We start from the raw sequence: 17,828 nt of genomic DNA, 5'->3' as shown, positions 1-17,828 counted from the left end.
CATTCATATTATGCATGGCATAAAACAAATAACCTTTTCTATTTAATTTCTGGGAATTAATATGTATATAGGTATATACGGAAAACAAAAGCCCACTCACTGGTAATTAGAAGGGTCGTAGCCCCCCTGCCTCAAGTGTGAACGCTCGTCTTCGGAAAACGAATCACCTATACGCGACAAAGTTACGAAAACGTTAATTTAAAAGCACCTAAGCAACTTCTCGTAATAACTTCTCATACATTGCTCAAATTGGACAAATGAATATACCAACGTGACCTACACAACCTCAGGATCACGCCCATATTTTTAGAAAAAAATTTGGACCACGCACGCGCCCCCACGCGCCGGCCAAGGCACGGACCTACGCGCCCCCCACGTGCCAGGCACACTGACGGTGTCAACAGACGCCGTCAGGAATATTCCGTTAGACTTAACCGGACGCCGTTAACGGCGTCAGGAATATTCCGTCAACTTTGACGGAATATTCCGTCTTCTTCTCCAGTCTAACCCCGACGCCGGCACCGTCGCCGGAAAACCTGCAACTCACTATATCTCTCTCGTTTTTCCACCTTTTTCCACGTTTCTTGCACCAAAATGAACCTTAAAGCTAGTAGAACATGATCCAACAAGTTTTAAGGCCTAAAATGACGAGATTATACCTGTCCAAATTTCCAAAACCCGGCCAACTTCGAACCTAGCCTTCCCGAGGTCCAAACTCGTCCAACGAACTACTCCCAAGCTCCTGGGAACTTCACAAACACAACTACAAGCTTATAATCTCCTAAAACAAGCTAGATTAGGTTTGCATGAACAGTGTATAATTCGGACCACTTCGAAACGACGTGAAGATGGTAGTTTTCTTACCTGGAATTGGTTTGGTTGTGCTCCTCACAACCTCACGAGTTCAATGGTGCAATTTGTTTCCTCGATGGTTGATGTTTTGAGTGTGTTTGTGTGTGGTCCGTAAGTTTGCAGAAGGAAGAGGAAGAAGATGGACTCGGGGAGAGAGAGAGAGAGACTGAGAGAGAGAAGAGACTGAGTGAGGGAATGAGGGAGGGAATCCCGGAAAGAAAAGAAAAAATGTATGATTGTGTGTGGTCCCACCACCCACACAACACAAATATACACGTAAACGAATAGATTAGGGGTAAAATTGTAATTTCAATGTACGTTTCGTTAGTTTCGGGACGGGATGTTACATAAAGCATATATAAAATCAGCATGCTGTTTTTTTATTTTTAATGTATAATAGTTTGAAAATTTTGGATCGGATTGGTACATGCCAAATGACATCCAAATTTATTTTTAAAAAAATCGGATTTGGAAAGTTCGGACTTGGAACGAAAATCTTTGGTTTGAATTAAAATTTCGAATCCAACTTGCACGCTTATGATTAATCCATATTTCCATTCCATAGTCGACTTTGCTCTTTACTTTTTACGTACCTATGGTAAAATGATTTACCTTGTGGTGGTCTCAGATCATTCGAACTGTTCAATTCATAGATGTGGATCTTGGACCTATGAATGATAATATTCCCAAAACTCACAAAGAAAAACAGGAAGTGAGTTAATCTCATTTAGGTCACAAAAGACTAGCAAACAATTGGGAAGCAATCAAATTTTCAGTTGTTATGATATAGCAATATTTTTAGATTACAAAATGCTAAAAATTAAGATAAGATACGTAATGGGCTAGTCAAAATAGTTTAGTGTCGAATTTTTAAGTTGAGAGCATTAGCCTGCAACCACTTGATATATAGGTTTAGAAATGTTTAGAGGCAAAGTAGTTGAATGAATTGATTTGCAGTCTATGTTTCATTAATAAAATTGTAGTCTTTGCATATGAGTCGAGATTTTTATAATGTTCTTAAATATGAAATACTTAAAAAAATTCAGAAACTAAAGTTTAACTGTTAAAAAAGCCAAAGTATTCCAACATTTATCGAATGATTACATGATGATCGTCGATACCACATGCATAATATATTCCTTGAACACAATTAATTCTTGGTCCAAATAGAAAGCCAATAAGATTCCTCCATCCCAAATTACAATCTCGTCGAATGGGTACCATATTGTCGCATTACTTACGCACGTAATCCCACAATTATTTCCAAATCAAACTTATTAAATCGCTAATCTTGATGCACGTAATTATCATTTATTTATCATATAATGTCGTATAGATTAGCAGAAAAAAGGGTGCGTATAGATAGTAAGGCTTTTGTTAATCATATTACTTATGTCGACATGTTTATATTAGTGTTTCTTTAGCGTATCTTTAAGTATTCGCACCGAAGATTAAATCAGAAGCAAGTACATACAACAAGTTCTTTAAGATTTAATTAAACACACATCCTAATCTAAGCTCCTGTTGATTACAACAACTTTGTCCCTAGAAGTTTGAAATGCTAACTATATAGTACATATCATTTATGAGTTGAGATCATTTCTGGATCTCATTGTCTATATTTTAAGATTAGCAATTTAAACCACTGAAATTGAATATGATAGTTTGATTAACTAATTTCATTGACTCATGTCACACAATAAAATCTAGAGAGGACCTCAAATCATCAATTATGTAGAAATTGCCACCATCGATGAGATCATGAAAGTAATGGAAGAACTGACCATTAGAACCATATTTTAAAAGGACGAAAATGGCCTGGGTTTAGATTATAATTAATTGTAATTATACATGAGATTAAAATAGGGTCGTGTCACATTCAACATGGTCTTCTACTTGCTAAGTCAATTAACTCGTTAACGTTTTTCTTTTTCATGTAACCAAAGAAAATAAAAACTCGAGACAAAGAAAGGTTTCAAGAGCTGACAATCGGGTCGTGTTCGTACATGAGCTTTTATATATATCTTTTTGTTTATGCATGTTATTAATTGTTTGAGCTTTCTCGTTATTTTGTTAAATGTGTGAAGTTTGAAAATAATATTTACTTATAATAAATAAATAATTAAAAGAAACTGTTACAAAATCAAATTAAATGAGAGTAAACTTGATCTAAGTCTAATTTTGTAACCATCATTTGGTATAGTCCACTTAATTTTATAATTTTCTTTTTTTAAATTGTTGATCAAACACCGTTTACTCTTATTTATAGGATTATCTTTTACTCTTTTTTTCTTTTTTTTTTCTTTTTTTTTTCAAACTAAAGATTTTGCTAGATTAAATGTTAGATTAGCTACTAACGGGGTTTGAACCCACGCCATCATGCAAATGCTCAACACATTTCCACCACTATAGTAAAGGGTCACTTGCATAGGATTATCTTTTACTTATATTTTATAATCACTTAATTTTTATAATTACTGTCTCAATTTTCCTTCTACCTCCATCACATGTTAATTGTATTAAAAAATCTATGATCTAGATTCTATATATACGAGCATATATACTAGTATGAATATAAATGTATGAAGATGAAATTTCTTAAACTATTTTCATGGATGATAGGTGGATTAAGTTTTATTTACTTTTTGTATATTCCATCTTCATCACAGGTTAAACGTACTTATCAACCTATGATGTATCATATATCACTGGCATATAAAAAAATTTCAACTATTTTCCATATATGTGGTTGGATCTTCATATTAAAATATTCAAATTAAAAGATTGAGTAAAGATTAATAAATCAAGAAATTTAAACAGACAAGACAAATTTAATTAAAGTAAAAAAGATTAAAAAAAAAGAACTAAATTCAATCACCAACACAATTTTTTTACCTAGATCTTTTTTCTTTTTTTTCTATTATTTTTTTTTAATGATAGATTTTGTCATATTGGATATTAGATATTAGATTAGTCACCGACATAATTTCAACTCATTCCATCATGTAAGGGCTCAACATCTTTTCACCGCTGTAATAAAATACCACTTGCATTTTATACCTAGATCAAAGTAATTCCATTAAACTACAAATGAATTATGTACAGTTTGGTTGGAAACTTGGAAGGGAACAAAGAACGAGGATCCTCTCCGGATCCTCTTTGTGAGGATTCCGGAGATCTTCAAATCGTGTCCATTTATCGTAAATCATGCAGCCAATTTTCGACAGATACTATTTATGTTTAATTTTAAACGAAATAAATTAAAATAATTTTTGATCGCACGATATACGTTGAACGGACATGATTTGAGGATTCCCAAGATCCTCACAAAAAAGATCCAGAGAACATCCTCATTTTGGAACAAAGCTTTAATTAATTTATGTATTTTATGGGTCACATATAGAGAATAGAGTTGTACTTCAAAACGGCAAGTGGCCAGCATTGTATCTGAATGAACCTTCTTTCAAGCCCAAGTGTTGTCACGCTTAATTTAGGTCTATGAGTTCTTGGACACCCACACATGAGAGCCCACTCTTCTTCTTAGTTGCTAATAGGGTGCACTTGGATTAGGTTAACCCAAATCTCTTCAAGGTCAATTTGATTGTCATGATTGGATGAGTTAGAATGAAGTAAAAATCCATTCAAATCCAATTGACCTTAATCAAATCATTTATTGAGTTCGGTTGGATTGTGTTGAGTTGATGCCTTTCTCACACATATCAACCCAAACCCAATCTAATTTCTAGTTCAAATTCTCTCATACACATTACCCTTCCTGCTTCATATTTTATGAGCTACATACAAGTGTTGGGGTGACTAATTGAAGTTTTTGTTGGTTTTTAAATTTCTTTTTGTTGAAATTTTTGATGTTCTCTTATCATTTATGTTTCAACTTTCACATAAAACATTAAAACGGATATCTACACTATTTGGTTTAACTTATGTGTGGATGATGTGTAGAAATTAAATTTTTACTAGTATTAACATCGTTTGGTTCAAATTTTGAAAAATATTACAAAAAAAAAAAAAAAAAAAAAAGGTGTTACAATTTACAAATCAATAAAGTTGGCCAAATCTAAACCCAACTAAGTAAGTCCAAATCCCATTCAAACCCAAACCTAAATAGACCCGCATGAACCTAAACCCAACCCAAATCCAAAATGTGAATGTTACCCAATCCAAATTGTGAACATTGAGTTTGAATCCTCTCTGGATCTCTTCCTCCTAATCCACCAAATTAGGGGATACGTGCCGTTGAAATTTGATCCAACGGTTATAAACATGAGCCTACTTTAAAAGTTATAATAACTTTAGCCGTTTGATCAAATTTCAACAATACGGATCTCTTGATTTGGTGGATTAGAAGGAAGGGATCCGGAGAGGATCCCTTTCCAACATTTTATATAAGTTTTTTGTTTTTCAACTTCCTGGTCTCTGTGCCTTTTGTGGAAAAAGGATATTGCTGAGTCTCAGCATGAGTTAGTAATAATGTGGTTTAAATTTATCTTTGATGAGAATCGAAAATAAAATCTTACTTACAAGTAAAGAAAAATACCACTAGACCATACTACCGATTATCATAAAAAAAATATTAAATAAATGTGAGAAGTGTGTGCCACGCGTACAGTTACAATCTGGAATCTCCTGGTACACAAAATCAGCTGTAGCGAATATAGCAAGCTCCTGCATCACTCTTCGCCACTCCTAATCCCCTCGATAAGCTTTAGATATTGCAATGTCGACCACCGCCAGAATCCATCCGACGGCCTCCGCTGTGCTCTCCTCAGCCACCAAACACCACCTCCGGCCACCTCCCAACGCTGTCGTGTTCAGAACCAATCCCAACTCCCTGCGGCGCCACGGCACAACAAGAACCCTCACGGTGGCAATGGCCGCCCCTCTCGACGTTTGTGCCAAGGCTTCCATTACTGTTCCCAACAAGCTCGGCGACTGTAAGTCTGTTTGGTGTCCTAGAAATTGCAGGAGAATACCCAATTTTCAATTGGGTCACCAACCCATGTGGCAGATTTGTAGCATTGCTATGTTTCGGATCATCCATTGCGCCAAATTCATAGAAATTGATAGTTTTGTGTACATTTTGTAGAAAAGTATTTTTCTTATACATATTTTAGGGGAGAGAAAATTGAACGGAAAGGTTTGGGATTTCAATAACTATCGAAATTATGGACATAACATGAAAAGATGATATCTTTACATTGGAGTTTTACATTTTTACATACATAGAGCAAATTTCAACCGGCATTGTTGGAAATGTCCGATAACTATGTCGAATTTAAGTTGTCTTATAGTTTCGTTGTTACATAATGGTTTATAATTATTGAAGTGGGATATTGTTTAATGTGTTAGTGTTCGTAGCGGTACCATTTGAATCAGGGGAGCACATTATTAAGTGTTTGTTTGATAACTTGTCTTTCCTAGGTCCCTTCTGTCAAAGGGTGTTGCTGACACTAGAGGAAAAGCATCTCCCTTATGACCTGAAGTTGGTAGACTTGGGCAACAAGCCAGAATGGTGATTACCTTGAATTTATCTGGGATTGAATTTTATTTCTTTGGTGTTGATTCTTTTTCTATGGTTGAAAAATTGTTACTTGTGTATGCTCTAGCATACAACCGTAAAGTGCAAATATCTGCTGCTATTTGGTTTTATCTTTTTAGTTCAATGACTTTGTTTTATCAATTTGTTTCTATGTTTAGGTTCTTAAAAATTTACCCAGAAGGTAAAGTTCCTGTGGTAAAACTTGATGAGAAGTGGGTTGCGGATTCTGATATTATTACACAAGCACTGGAAGAAAAATACCCTGATCCACCTCTGGCAACGCCCCCTGAGAAGGCTTCAGTGTATGTTATATGTCCTGTACTATGCATTACTCTTTCGTTACTTTTCACTAGGACATATGTAATGGCTTGACGGCCAAAATATTGGAGCGTCAATGTTAGTCTTGTCGAGATTTTCATTTTACTTATGCTGAGTAGTGTTGCCATCCTGATTATAAACTATAAACTTCTTAAACTAAACCAAATTTGGTTTCCTGATATTGTGTGGCTGTTTTGAGAAATATATCATGTTAAGTTCACCTCCAGAATGTTCGCTAGTCAGAACCTTATTTATTCCACAGTTCTATTTTTGGCTTTGCTGTCTTGTCATAATATTATAATTGTTTAGGTTCATATTTGAAGTTTTTATCTTTGCAGTGGATCGAAGATCTTCTCTACTTTTATCGGTTTCCTTAAGAGCAAAGACGCCAAGGATGGAACAGAAGAAGCATTGTTAAATGAACTTAAGTCTTTCAATGATTATCTCAAAGAAAACGTGAGGCCTTCTACATTCCTTCCAGTTTTTGCTGTCATATTAATGAAGTTTTCGTTCACATTTTGTAAATAACTGATGCCTTGAATTTATATCAGCTTGCTAATTTTGTTTTGCTTGTTCATGAAAGTTAATTTGTTTGCATATGAAATAATCAAATGAATAGCAGAAGCGTGTTTTTATACAACACAAAAATTAAAGTCTACACCCAACAAAAATACTCATAGTAATTTACCCGGGATAGAACCTCTAGTGTGTGTATTACACTTACCTGGAGAACCTTTGAGGTACTTCAGGATGTATGAATACATACATGTGACTTGTGAGGAAGTTGTGCAGTGGTAAAAAAATTGATTCACAACATTAATTGCATGGGAGATAATTTGTCGACAGGTTAAGAGCCTATATAGGCTTTCTCTTAGAATTTTAACAACATAATTCCTCTAAGACAAGTGAATACCTTTCTCTTATCTTACAACTTTAATACCCGAAAACAAAACGGATCTTTCACAATTCTATAGTTAAAATGTTCATGCTGAGAAGATGAGTCAGAGTCAGGTGACTCCCGGTGATGAATGTCACCCCTGTAGACAACCAAATTCGCAATGCTATGTCTTTCTGAAGAGCATTAATGATCATCGTGCTTTCTAGTCATGCCATGTTTTATCCTACTAAATCCATGTCAGATTAAACCATCAGTGGTTATACTCTTATTTATCAGAAAATAAAAACAGATTTAGGATGCTATCTTTCGGTGCAATAGCCCTTGATGTATGTGCTCTTTGTGAAGTTAAATATCTTCTAGTGCAGCCATGCTTAGAAAAACCAAATTGAATGGATATATCTCTGACATTTGTCTTCTATGTATTAAAGGGTCCATTTATCAATGGGAAAGTGGTTTCTGCTGCTGATTTTTCACTTGGACCCAAGTTGTATCATCTAGAGATTGCTCTGGGGCATTTCAAAGATTGGTCAATTCCCGATTCTCTTCCATATGTGAAGTCTTACATGAAGGTATGTGAAATTGAAATGTGTGTCGCTAACAAGTTTACACTGCTAAGGAACAAGAGGTTTATCTTGATTATGAAATTGACATCACGACTCCTGGAACTTTGCTAACAACAACAACAACAAAGCCTTTTCCCACTAAGTGGGGTCGGCAACTTTGCTAATAAGATTAACTAATTACATCTAGATGCACTTTTTTCTGGACTTGCATCATAAATTTTGAAATTGGACTTGCAAGAATGTCAAGGATCGTATGAACTTATACCATGTTAATGGAAGTTCTGTGACCATATTGTCAAAAAATTTGTAATCGTTTTGAGTTTAGCCCATGTAGTTCTTGCTTTTTATTTGTGCTTGTGTGAGGACTATAACCCATTTTGTTCTTAGTGAAGTATGTTTCTAACACTGCTGAATTTCTGACGTGCAGAGTATATTCTCACTGGATTCATTCGTTAAAACTAGTGCCCTGAAAGAAGATGTCATTGCGGGTTGGCGTCCAAAAGTCTTTGGTTAAAATGTCTTGCTGCTGTTATCTCTAGGTATCTATCTAAACTTTACCTGCACTGTACCTTAATAAAGTCAATGGTTTCTCTATTACTAACCTCTGTATTGGAGGCCACATTGTAAGAGGAGAGTATCAGTACACTGAGTTCATAGATTCAGGTGGGAAAAAGAAAAAACAAAGAAAAAAAAGGTCGTGACGGGTGTAGAACAGGGATTGTTGCGTGTATTATAATTTAGGAACTCCTCACGTAAGTGTGTCTGTAGAATTACTAAGGGGATTGAAATGTTAATGCAGATATTGGAATATGTTGAAGTTTGACATCGTTCTTCTTTTATTTTTTATCTTTTGCTACAAAAGCTCAACGAAAGTAGTACATCGAGGTTATAGCAAAGCTATTGATGTTGCATAGCTTCGAGTACAGAAGGTGAAAGTTGCTATAGTTACGTAAAATGCTCCTAAATGATGGATCTAGCAACAGTGTTCAACACAAGGCGGAAGGTATCAACCCGACAGTGAACTTTTCATGCATTGATCATGTCAATTGTGCAGCATGGCAAAGGAACCCAGCTTGGTTGGGTTTTGGCTGCACCTGAACAATAAACAGTACATTGGAGCCGGCCTAGCAGCATCGAAATGAGCAAGCTTTTCGAAGTGACAATTTTTGGCATGACACGACAACACATTGAGAAAGCAATTAAGGTTAAGAATAATTTTGCGTGTGTGCTTGCAACTTTGAATGGATTCATATCGCAGTACTTGATGTGGAAACGGGTTTTGGCACCAAGTTGAGAAAGCAAATAAGGTTAATGATTATTGAAAAGGGACATTGACTTGTCCTCTAACATATGTAAAAGTGCTTTTTGAAAAGGGAGATTTTTTTTTTAATGTTCCGCAGTATCTGGTATCCCAGATGTTTTGACCGTAGGAGTTTTGTCCTCGTTAAAGTGCTTTTTGACAAGGCAGTGTGCTTTATACTGCAACATCATATTTTAGAATTGTTTGTGGAATGGCTGGGTTTGATTTTTGATAAAGAAAAGTGTTTCAATTAAGCTTGGAAGAAAATTTTAAACACTTTTAACTTATAAAAGTGTGTTAGAAACACGTCTAAGTGCTTAAAGTAATTCCACCCCTTCGGCCTCGACAAGGGCTAGGAAGACTATGACAGTTACTATTTATCATTCACAATTCATCTTTGCCATTATTATGACAATTAATATGGAATTAGCTTAGATTTTTCAATGTGACGAGAACACGGTTTGGTATATCAAGTGTCATAATACAAGTGGTTGGATATTTAAAAAAAAAAAATTTATCTACTTATATTATGACACTTAGTGAACTAGCCGTGTTCTCAGCATATTCAAAAATTTATCCAATTGATGTGGAGGAGTTCTCATTAATTCACTCCATATCTGATTTACGAAACTTCATGTTTAGATCGAAACTGCTATAAAGATGATCTCTACAAAAAAAAAAAAAAATGAAGTATGAGATTGTTTAGTTATTGAAATGTATAAATATATATATATATATATATATATATATATATACACACACGAATTCAATAAAAGCATTAAGAATTGTCTAACTATTTGCTATAATTGATTGACTAAACAATTTTTTTGTAGAGATGATTTTTAATTATAATATTAATGATTTCAATTATAAATTTATAGATTGTCAATTAACACTGTGTTTGGATAAAAAAAATTTAAGATTACTACGAAATTTTAAAATGACAGAATTTTATTTTATAGAATTTGTGAATTTTCTGGTTTGGTTAAACCTAAAAGAACAATACAATTTGAATACGGAAGTTCTATTTTTAAACTCTCATTTATAGAAATTTGGAAATAGCACTTGCTTACATGGAATTTAAACTTGAGAATTGGAGGTCTCAAATTCTAAGTTATTTTTTCTACGCTGACATTCTAAATTTCTATGTTTATGAATCTCAATAAGAAAATCGGTGCATGTCAATTTATAAACTCTGATGTACTACTTTCGATATCAATAAGAAAATTATCATACCAAACTTTTGATTTAGCAAAATCTATTATCATTACAATACCAAAAATTTTGGCCTATCGGATTTCGGTATGCCAAATAGTTCAATTAGCATGATATGATAATAGTAATTGACAGTTTGTTTTGGGTCACCTTTTTGGCTAAAATCTGATTTTTTTTTTTCTCTTTTCAACCCAATTCAAGGAAAAAAACTTTTTTTTTTTCTACCTTTATCTCATATATGTAGCCTAAATTCATCATTCACATCCACACACATAATAAAATCAAATGATGCATCAAGATTCATATGGAAATTAAGGTTACAATCCAAATAGAAATTACAAACCAAATAAAATAAAAGTTTACAATCAATAGAAGTTAAAGTTTCAATGAGGATCTTCTCCGGATCCTCTTTGTAAGGATCCTTACATCGTGTTCGTTCATTGTATATTGTACGATCAGTTTTCCTCAGGTACTATTTGTGTTTAATTTTAAATAAAAACATTTAAAATAAAGAAAAACTAACAAAAAAGTCCAATAAAACTTAAATTTTAATGAAAAATAACAAATAAAGGTGTAGTGAATAGTACCAAGTAAAGATAAAAATGTGATTTTTCGTTAAAAGTGAACAGTACCGAGAGTATTTCGTTAAAACTCCCTTAAAATAATAGTTTCAAATATCAATATCATACCATAGAATTTCGATTCGATATAATACTTTGCTATTACCGATTGGCACAAAAAAAATTGACAAAATTGGTACGATATGGTTGACACTGTAATTTGGCAAAAAATCGACCCGTACTTACCCCCAGATAATACTCTTTGTTCAAAAAATAAATAAATAAAATAAAATAAAATAGTGAACCCATCATAAAACGGCGTCGTTGAGCATAGGTCTTTGGAACCCAAAATTAAAAGGAAAAGAGAAAGGCAATTTTACCCTATTTCTTTCCTCTGCTCTCTGATTTCAGCGGCAGCCCAAGATTCCCACCACCATTCGGCGGCAACCCGCCCTTTGGACAAGATTTCGTCGGAAGCCGACCAATTCGAAAGAGATTTCCTCGTTCCCCACTGGTCATTTTCTTCAGGTTTTCTCCTCTTTTTTCAAATTTCTTCAGTTTTTTTATATTTATATTTTATTTTATTTCGTTTTTCTTCAAATTTTCCGGCGACCCGCTGGATTAGCTTTGAATTCTGAGGTCTCTGTTTGATTCCTGGAACTGTAAATATTTTATCTTTTAAATACACACATATATATAATAAGGGTTTTGGGTTTTGGATACCTGAACTTCAGTTGGGAAGAAATTTGACGTATGGAACTGTAAATTTTCTTTTTAAATACATATACATATATATATATATATATATATCATATTTAGGGTTTAGGGTACTTGTACTTCAGTTGTTATGAAATGTGATTTATGGGTAAAAGTTTTAATTTTGAAGTGTAATTGCATATGCATATTTGCTTTAAGACTGAAAAGATTATTGGTAATCTGGTCAGCATTAGGGTAGAATTATGAGGGTGAAAAGGCAGAAGCGTCACCGGAAGAGTGTGAGGTTCTACACAGCATGCTACGGCTTCAGACAGCCCTACAAGGTGCTGTGCGATGTTACTTTCGTGCATCACCTCGTCACCAATCGCATTACCCCCGCTGACAAGGCCATCTCTAATGTCCTCGGTGCCCCTGTCCTGCTCTTCACCACCAAATGCGCTATCGCCGAGTTGAAACAACATGGTCCAATGCTTGGTACTTCGTATTCACAGTCTCTTGAAGCTGCTAATAGCCTTATTACTGCAAGGTGTGATCACGAGAGTCACGTGAGTGCTGAAGATTGTATATTGGATGTTGTTGGGCAAAGTAATTCGGAGCACTTCTTTGTTGCTACTCAGCACGTTGATCTTCGTCGGAAACTTCTCAAGGTCATTGTCTCACTTTATATCTTATTATTATCTTGTTGGCCTCTTCGAATCTGTTATACAAATTCTTTTGATGTATATCCTCGAGCATGCACCGACGGAGACATCTTTTCACTTGCAGATACCAGGTGTCCCTGCTATTTATGCTCTGAGGACTGCTCTTTTGCTTGAGTCCCCTTCTGATGCTCAACACCAATTTGTCAAAGCTTCTGAAGAACAACGCTTGCATATGACTGACTTGGAATATAAGATGTTGAAGAAGAAAAAGAATATTCCGAATTCTCTTAAAATAAACGATCCTTCTGGTGAAGAAGATGGTTCTGGAGATCGGAACATGGAAGCGCAGGCTGTAGCAAAGAGGGATACTGCTAGGATAGGATTGGGCGTGAAGGATAAAGTTCAATTTAAGAGAAAGAGGGCAAAGGTACTACCAAACTCATTTCTTTCATGTTCATGTATATTTCTTTATGTATTTTTCTTTCTCAACATGTCTGCTTATATTTAGTTTTCTGTGAGGCATTTACTTCACCCCATCAACTTTTTCGATATGGACTCCATGTAATATGAAGTAACATGTTGGAAGGTGGACATCTGTTGTGTTTATTTGGACTATGAAAACTCTTGTTACAATTAAATATTTATACCATACACTATATACGGATAGGCCTTCGTATAGCTGCAACGCTGCATCATGGATTAACATTAATATGATGGATTTGAATTACACCGTATTTTATTGCACAGGATCTTTTCCAACTCTGTTCCCCCTCTTTTTTCTTACCAAGATACTCATATCAAGATATCATATTATGGAAATAATGTATATTTTCACTAGGAAGATGCTTCCCCGGATCTACATAAAAATTCAATGAAATCTTGTTCGTGCACCTGATACTCAAACAAAGAAACAATGCTTATACATTTATTGCATGGGGGGCGGGGGACTAGACCCGAATGAATTCTTAAAAAGGCAAGAAGTGTCAAAGAACTAAGATAAAATAAGGAGAACTAGTTAATCGTACATCCTGTAGTTTCCTTAGTCAGTGATTAGTAATGCGTATCTTGTTCCGCATTCAGATTTATTTGATGGCTATTTTGTGATGGACATTTTTGAAATCAAAATCTTGTTTGAGCTGGATGTTTCTGGGAGTATGGATAGATTAAATCATTGTTTCTCTTTTTCCAAATTTTTGGTAAAATTAAGTAGAAATAATTGGACTAATACAAATTATTACGTCATGGTGGCATGCAAATACTGTTAGAAATGGTTACCTTAAGATGACTGTTTCAATGTTTATGTATTGACTCCTTTTCTTCCACCTTACAGGGTCCAAACCCCCTTTCGTGTAAAAAGAAAAAGACGAAAAAGCCAGATCTTCATTCTGCACAGGTGAGCTTGAAAATATTGTTTATACCACTCCCCCTCCACTGTACTACCGGCTAGTCACAATAGTTGACGGCAATAATTCGATGTCTTACTATCCTTTAAAAAAATGCACGCCCTTGTGTATCTTTTGAGATTCTGAAGTTACGTGCAGGAAGGGAAGGATGGAGATGCTACTTTGAGGAGTCGTAAGAAACGGAGTAGGTCACGGAAAGGCAAAAAGACTCTGGAGGCAGATGGTTAATGTTCCTTGGCTAAATGGTTATTTAATTTAGCTTTCATTGGAACGAGATGAATGAGCAAACTGTACTTTGGTCAATTTTGGGGCAACTGTTATTTGAGGGAAAGGTTATGTAATTCTGTCGACATCATAATTAGCTAATCATATTTATAGCCCTCACACTAAGTTCATATAGAGTTTGTCTTCTTTTCGACTCTGTCGGTGTTAAATATTTATTGCCAGAACCCGTGTTCACCGCGCTTTGAGACAACCGAAAATGCTGTATATTCCGGGGAAAAAAGAGGGCTATAAGTGGGCCGTTTGCTATTGCTATAAGGGCTGCTCGCCTTTATATGGCAAGCCTTGTGTCCACGAGTCGGTTTTCTCTTGAGCACTATATTCCAAGAGAACTACCGATGAACTACTCAAACACTGCAAAGCTACTCTAGAACAATATAGAGTCGCAAGAGCTCTCGAAATTACTAATTTATATCTGAAAGTTAACCTTTGAGAGTCAAGATCCTCTCCGAGTCATTGTGCTTGGAGCCCAAGGATTTGGAGTTTTGGCTGTTGAATAGAGAGAAAGAAATAACCGGACTCTTGGTTTGTGTGAGACAGGCAAGTGAAATGAATTAATGAAGATTGTATGATTCAAAATGAATGGCACAGATCTTTGAGTCTATCGATTATGGGTACAAAGATTTGGAAAGGATCTCAATTCTACCTTTGAAATTCAAAAGAATAATTAACAAGTAAACAAAAAACAGTCTTCATTTATTAAATAAAAAAATCAAAGGACAATAAGAATTGTTCCTCTATGTCTGTCTATTGGCAATATAATTGGCTAAATAATACAATGGAGCCGCCCTAGTAGCATCGAAATGAGCAAGCTCTTGCACTGCTTGCGCCACCAACTCGGCAGCAAAATTCTTTGCCCCTTCAATCCCCATCAGCTTTGGATATGTCGCCTTATCGCTTGCCAAATCTTTCCCCGCTGTCTTCCCCAATTCCTCTGATGATTTCGTCACGTCCAAAATGTCGTCCACCACTTGAAACAACAACCCTATACACCTTGCATACTTCCTCATCCTCTCCACCTCCCCTTCACCTGCTCCTCCGATGATTGCCCCGCAAACCACCGATGCCTCGAGGAGCTTCGCGGTCTTATGCACGTGAATGTACTCGAGTTCTCGCAGCGTCACTTCTTTGCCTTCGCTTTGAATGTCCACCATTTGACCCGCCACGAGGCCTAATGATCCGACGGCCGAACCAAGCTCAGTGATGGCTCGAACCACACGCTCCGGCGATACTACTTTTGTTGTCTTGGCCGCTATATGTTCAAAAGCAAGGGAAAGAAGCGCATCACCGGCTAGAACTGCGGTTTCCTCCCCAAAAGCCTTGTGGTTGGTAGGCTTCCCGCGACGAAGATCGTCGTTGTCCATGCAAGGGAGATCATCGTGAATAAGCGACATGGTGTGGATCATTTCAACGGCACAAGCTGCTGGGATTGCAAGTGACTCATCCCCTCCAACTAATTCACATGAAGCGAGACACAAAACCGGCCGGACGCGCTTTCCGCCAGCCAAAAGCGAGTACCTCATTGCCCTATGGATTTTCTTGGGGTACTGCACGGGTACGGCCTCGTTCAACGCCTTGTCCACCATGTTTGCCTTCGTTGACATGTACTCATCGAATTTGAACACCGGAAACTGCGTGGTTTTGAGTGGTGTGGCGATTGGTTCTCCATTGACGAGCAATGGTTGGAATGCAGATGATGAGTCAGTAACTTGTGTAGCTGTGGCCCTTATCTTCATGCGAATGAGAGGAGTTGATGAGGTTCTAGTGCTGCCATTCGGAATTTCGTTGAGACGACCAAAATTAGCAGCGGTTTTGAGAAGGGATGGAGTTTCATAGCCTAGGATGGTTGCAAAAGAAGCCATAAATTCCTTGCTTGTTGGTATCAAATTTTTGGGTGAATGCATGATGAACTTGTTAATTTGGAGTTATAAACTTGTAGTCGGACAGGCGAAGGAATAAAAAGATGCTGTTTACTATGTGAATTTGTATAGATTCATGTTATTCCTTTTGATGTAACTTTGTCTTCTATTGTATCATTTGGCCTCTAATCTTTTTTCTTTTTTAATGTTTTGGATATTTTTGGCTCTTCTCTCAGAGCATCTTCAGTGATGTTCCTTTAATTGTCCCTGCCATTGTATAAACCCTACGTATAGGGTCAAGCATCTTCCAATGGGCCGGAATTAGAGTTCCTACAGTATAGAGATTTGCCCAAGTACTAAAAAGAATCCTCAAAAATAAGGACGTTGTAGGTACTCTCAATGGGGTGGGCCCATATTCTTTTTTGAGTTGGGTGATGTTCCTCTTAATTTTCTTAGAGCAACTCCAGCCCTCTCTAAGAGGCTGGTTCAAAGCCTAAAAACATAGGCTGACACTTAAAAAAACCTCTTCACCCCTAAAAATAGGCCAACCCAAAGTCCAAGCCAGTTTGTAGGTCGGCCCAAAATGGTTTAGGATAGAAATAGGCCTATCTGGCATCATGCTGACACCAGTAAGACGTCAGTGGACCATACAAATTTTTTTGCATTAGGCGTGTGGGAAACACGCGCGCGTTCCCGACACGACGGGCCTGTGTTGCAGGCACACTAAAGGGTGCAGGATATGGGCCACGTGGCTAAGTCTCAGTTGTTGGATTTCCAACGGTAAACAAAATTTGAAATTCAAACCTAATGGCTAGTGACGTGGCACAATCTAGACCGTTCAATTTTCAGATCAACAATCCAGATTTTTCGCCCTAAAACTTAAAAAATAATAATAATAATAATAATAAATTGTTAGAAATTAATAATATTTTTTTATAAATTAAAAATAATTTTTTAATATTATTTTATAATAATAAAAATTAATAATATTTTAATAAAATGGACTAGGCTATTTAGTTTTAAGGTTGGAGATGCACTTGGCCAATTACTATTTATTGCAACCAATTACTATTCATTTAGGTGGATTAAATGGACTTTGGGCCCGCTCATTTTTTAGAGGTGGAGTTGCTCTTAGGATTTGATACATTGCCTTATCCCCAATATATACTAATTTGATTTGAATTAAGTGTTTCTCATTTGAGAGACGAGTAACATCTTTAATGGGCTAAGAATTAATGGAGTCGCGCTAGGATACTTGAGTTATGTTAGTCAAATCTGAAATACCCATGTGGCTCTGAGCTTACTCTGAGGGCTTATCTGTTATTTCCAACTATCTTGAGTGTCATGTATCATGATCAAAGAAAATCTTGGTCCCACAACTATGATAAACAAAGGTTTTTATTTTTTTTATTTTTTATTTTTAATACAAACTATTTGTCTACTGTAAACTACTCTAATAGGATGGAGAAATGTTTGAACCTGAGACGTAATTTGTTAAAGTGAAAGGCTCTAATGACTAGGGCAATTCATCACTAGCAACCACGATAACCAAAGCTAGAAAGCAAAATCAAATTAGCTTCGCCTTTTTCATGCAATGATACATTTACACTAAAATAAAGAAAAAATAAATTAATTATAAACTCCGTATTTTCGAAATTTCCTT

At 35.8% G+C, this 17,828-nt stretch overlaps 2 protein-coding genes and 1 pseudogene across 3 annotated transcripts; 2 read left to right on the top strand and 1 right to left on the bottom strand.

The window, feature by feature from the left end:
* The first annotated feature begins 5,453 nt into the window (after positions 1 to 5,453).
* Positions 5,454 to 9,578, top strand: LOC137738892 (glutathione S-transferase DHAR3, chloroplastic). 2 transcript variants are annotated; one of them, XM_088700526.1, is made up of 7 exons: positions 5,475 to 5,804; positions 6,292 to 6,382; positions 6,568 to 6,711; positions 7,066 to 7,183; positions 8,054 to 8,194; positions 8,616 to 8,727; positions 9,051 to 9,578. In XM_088700526.1, the coding sequence occupies exons 1-6, from the start codon at positions 5,588 to 5,590 to the stop codon at positions 8,700 to 8,702; spliced, it is 798 nt and encodes a 265-aa protein (XP_088556652.1). In that variant the 5' UTR covers positions 5,475 to 5,587; the 3' UTR covers positions 8,703 to 8,727; positions 9,051 to 9,578. The 2 variants fall into 2 exon arrangements, with proteins under 2 accessions (XP_068334466.2, XP_088556652.1); XM_068478365.2 differs by lacking the exon at positions 9,051 to 9,578 and having other exon boundaries at positions 5,454 to 5,804; positions 8,616 to 9,011.
* Positions 9,579 to 11,603: 2,025 nt separating this feature from the next.
* LOC137738891 (rRNA-processing protein utp23) lies at positions 11,604 to 14,442 on the top strand. Its single transcript, XM_068478363.2, has 5 exons — positions 11,604 to 11,791; positions 12,208 to 12,627; positions 12,746 to 13,048; positions 13,952 to 14,014; positions 14,163 to 14,442. Exons 2-5 carry the CDS (start codon positions 12,223 to 12,225, stop codon positions 14,250 to 14,252), a joined length of 861 nt encoding a protein of 286 aa, XP_068334464.2. The 5' UTR covers positions 11,604 to 11,791; positions 12,208 to 12,222; the 3' UTR covers positions 14,253 to 14,442.
* Positions 14,443 to 14,981: 539 nt separating this feature from the next.
* Positions 14,982 to 16,186, bottom strand: LOC137738890 (geranylgeranyl pyrophosphate synthase 7, chloroplastic pseudogene; annotated as a pseudogene).
* Positions 16,187 to 17,828: the final 1,642 nt, after the last annotated feature.

The sequence above is a fragment of the Pyrus communis genome, chromosome 9 (assembly GCF_041283825.1).
Source record: "Pyrus communis isolate YQ-2024b chromosome 9, ASM4128382v1, whole genome shotgun sequence".
Lineage (NCBI taxonomy): Eukaryota > Viridiplantae > Streptophyta > Magnoliopsida > Rosales > Rosaceae > Pyrus > Pyrus communis.
This window is presented reverse-complemented; position numbering and strand designations above follow the sequence as displayed.

What these genes read in the sequence shown, in the direction of transcription:
- LOC137738891 (XM_068478363.2), top strand. Translation starts at nt 12,223, where the DNA reads ATGAGGGTGAAAAGGCAGAAGCGTCACCGGAAGAGTGTGAGGTTCTAC. An exon ending in TTCGTCGGAAACTTCTCAAG is followed by an intron (nt 12,628 to 12,745) that starts GTCATTGTCTCA and finishes TTTCACTTGCAG; the next exon opens with ATACCAGGTGTCCCTGCTAT. An exon ending in CAGATCTTCATTCTGCACAG is followed by an intron (nt 14,015 to 14,162) that starts GTGAGCTTGAAA and finishes AGTTACGTGCAG; the next exon opens with GAAGGGAAGGATGGAGATGC.
- LOC137738892 (XM_088700526.1), top strand. Translation starts at nt 5,588, where the DNA reads ATGTCGACCACCGCCAGAATCCATCCGACGGCCTCCGCTGTGCTCTCC. An exon ending in TCCCAACAAGCTCGGCGACT is followed by an intron (nt 5,805 to 6,291) that starts GTAAGTCTGTTT and finishes TGTCTTTCCTAG; the next exon opens with GTCCCTTCTGTCAAAGGGTG. An exon ending in ATGATTATCTCAAAGAAAAC is followed by an intron (nt 7,184 to 8,053) that starts GTGAGGCCTTCT and finishes TATGTATTAAAG; the next exon opens with GGTCCATTTATCAATGGGAA.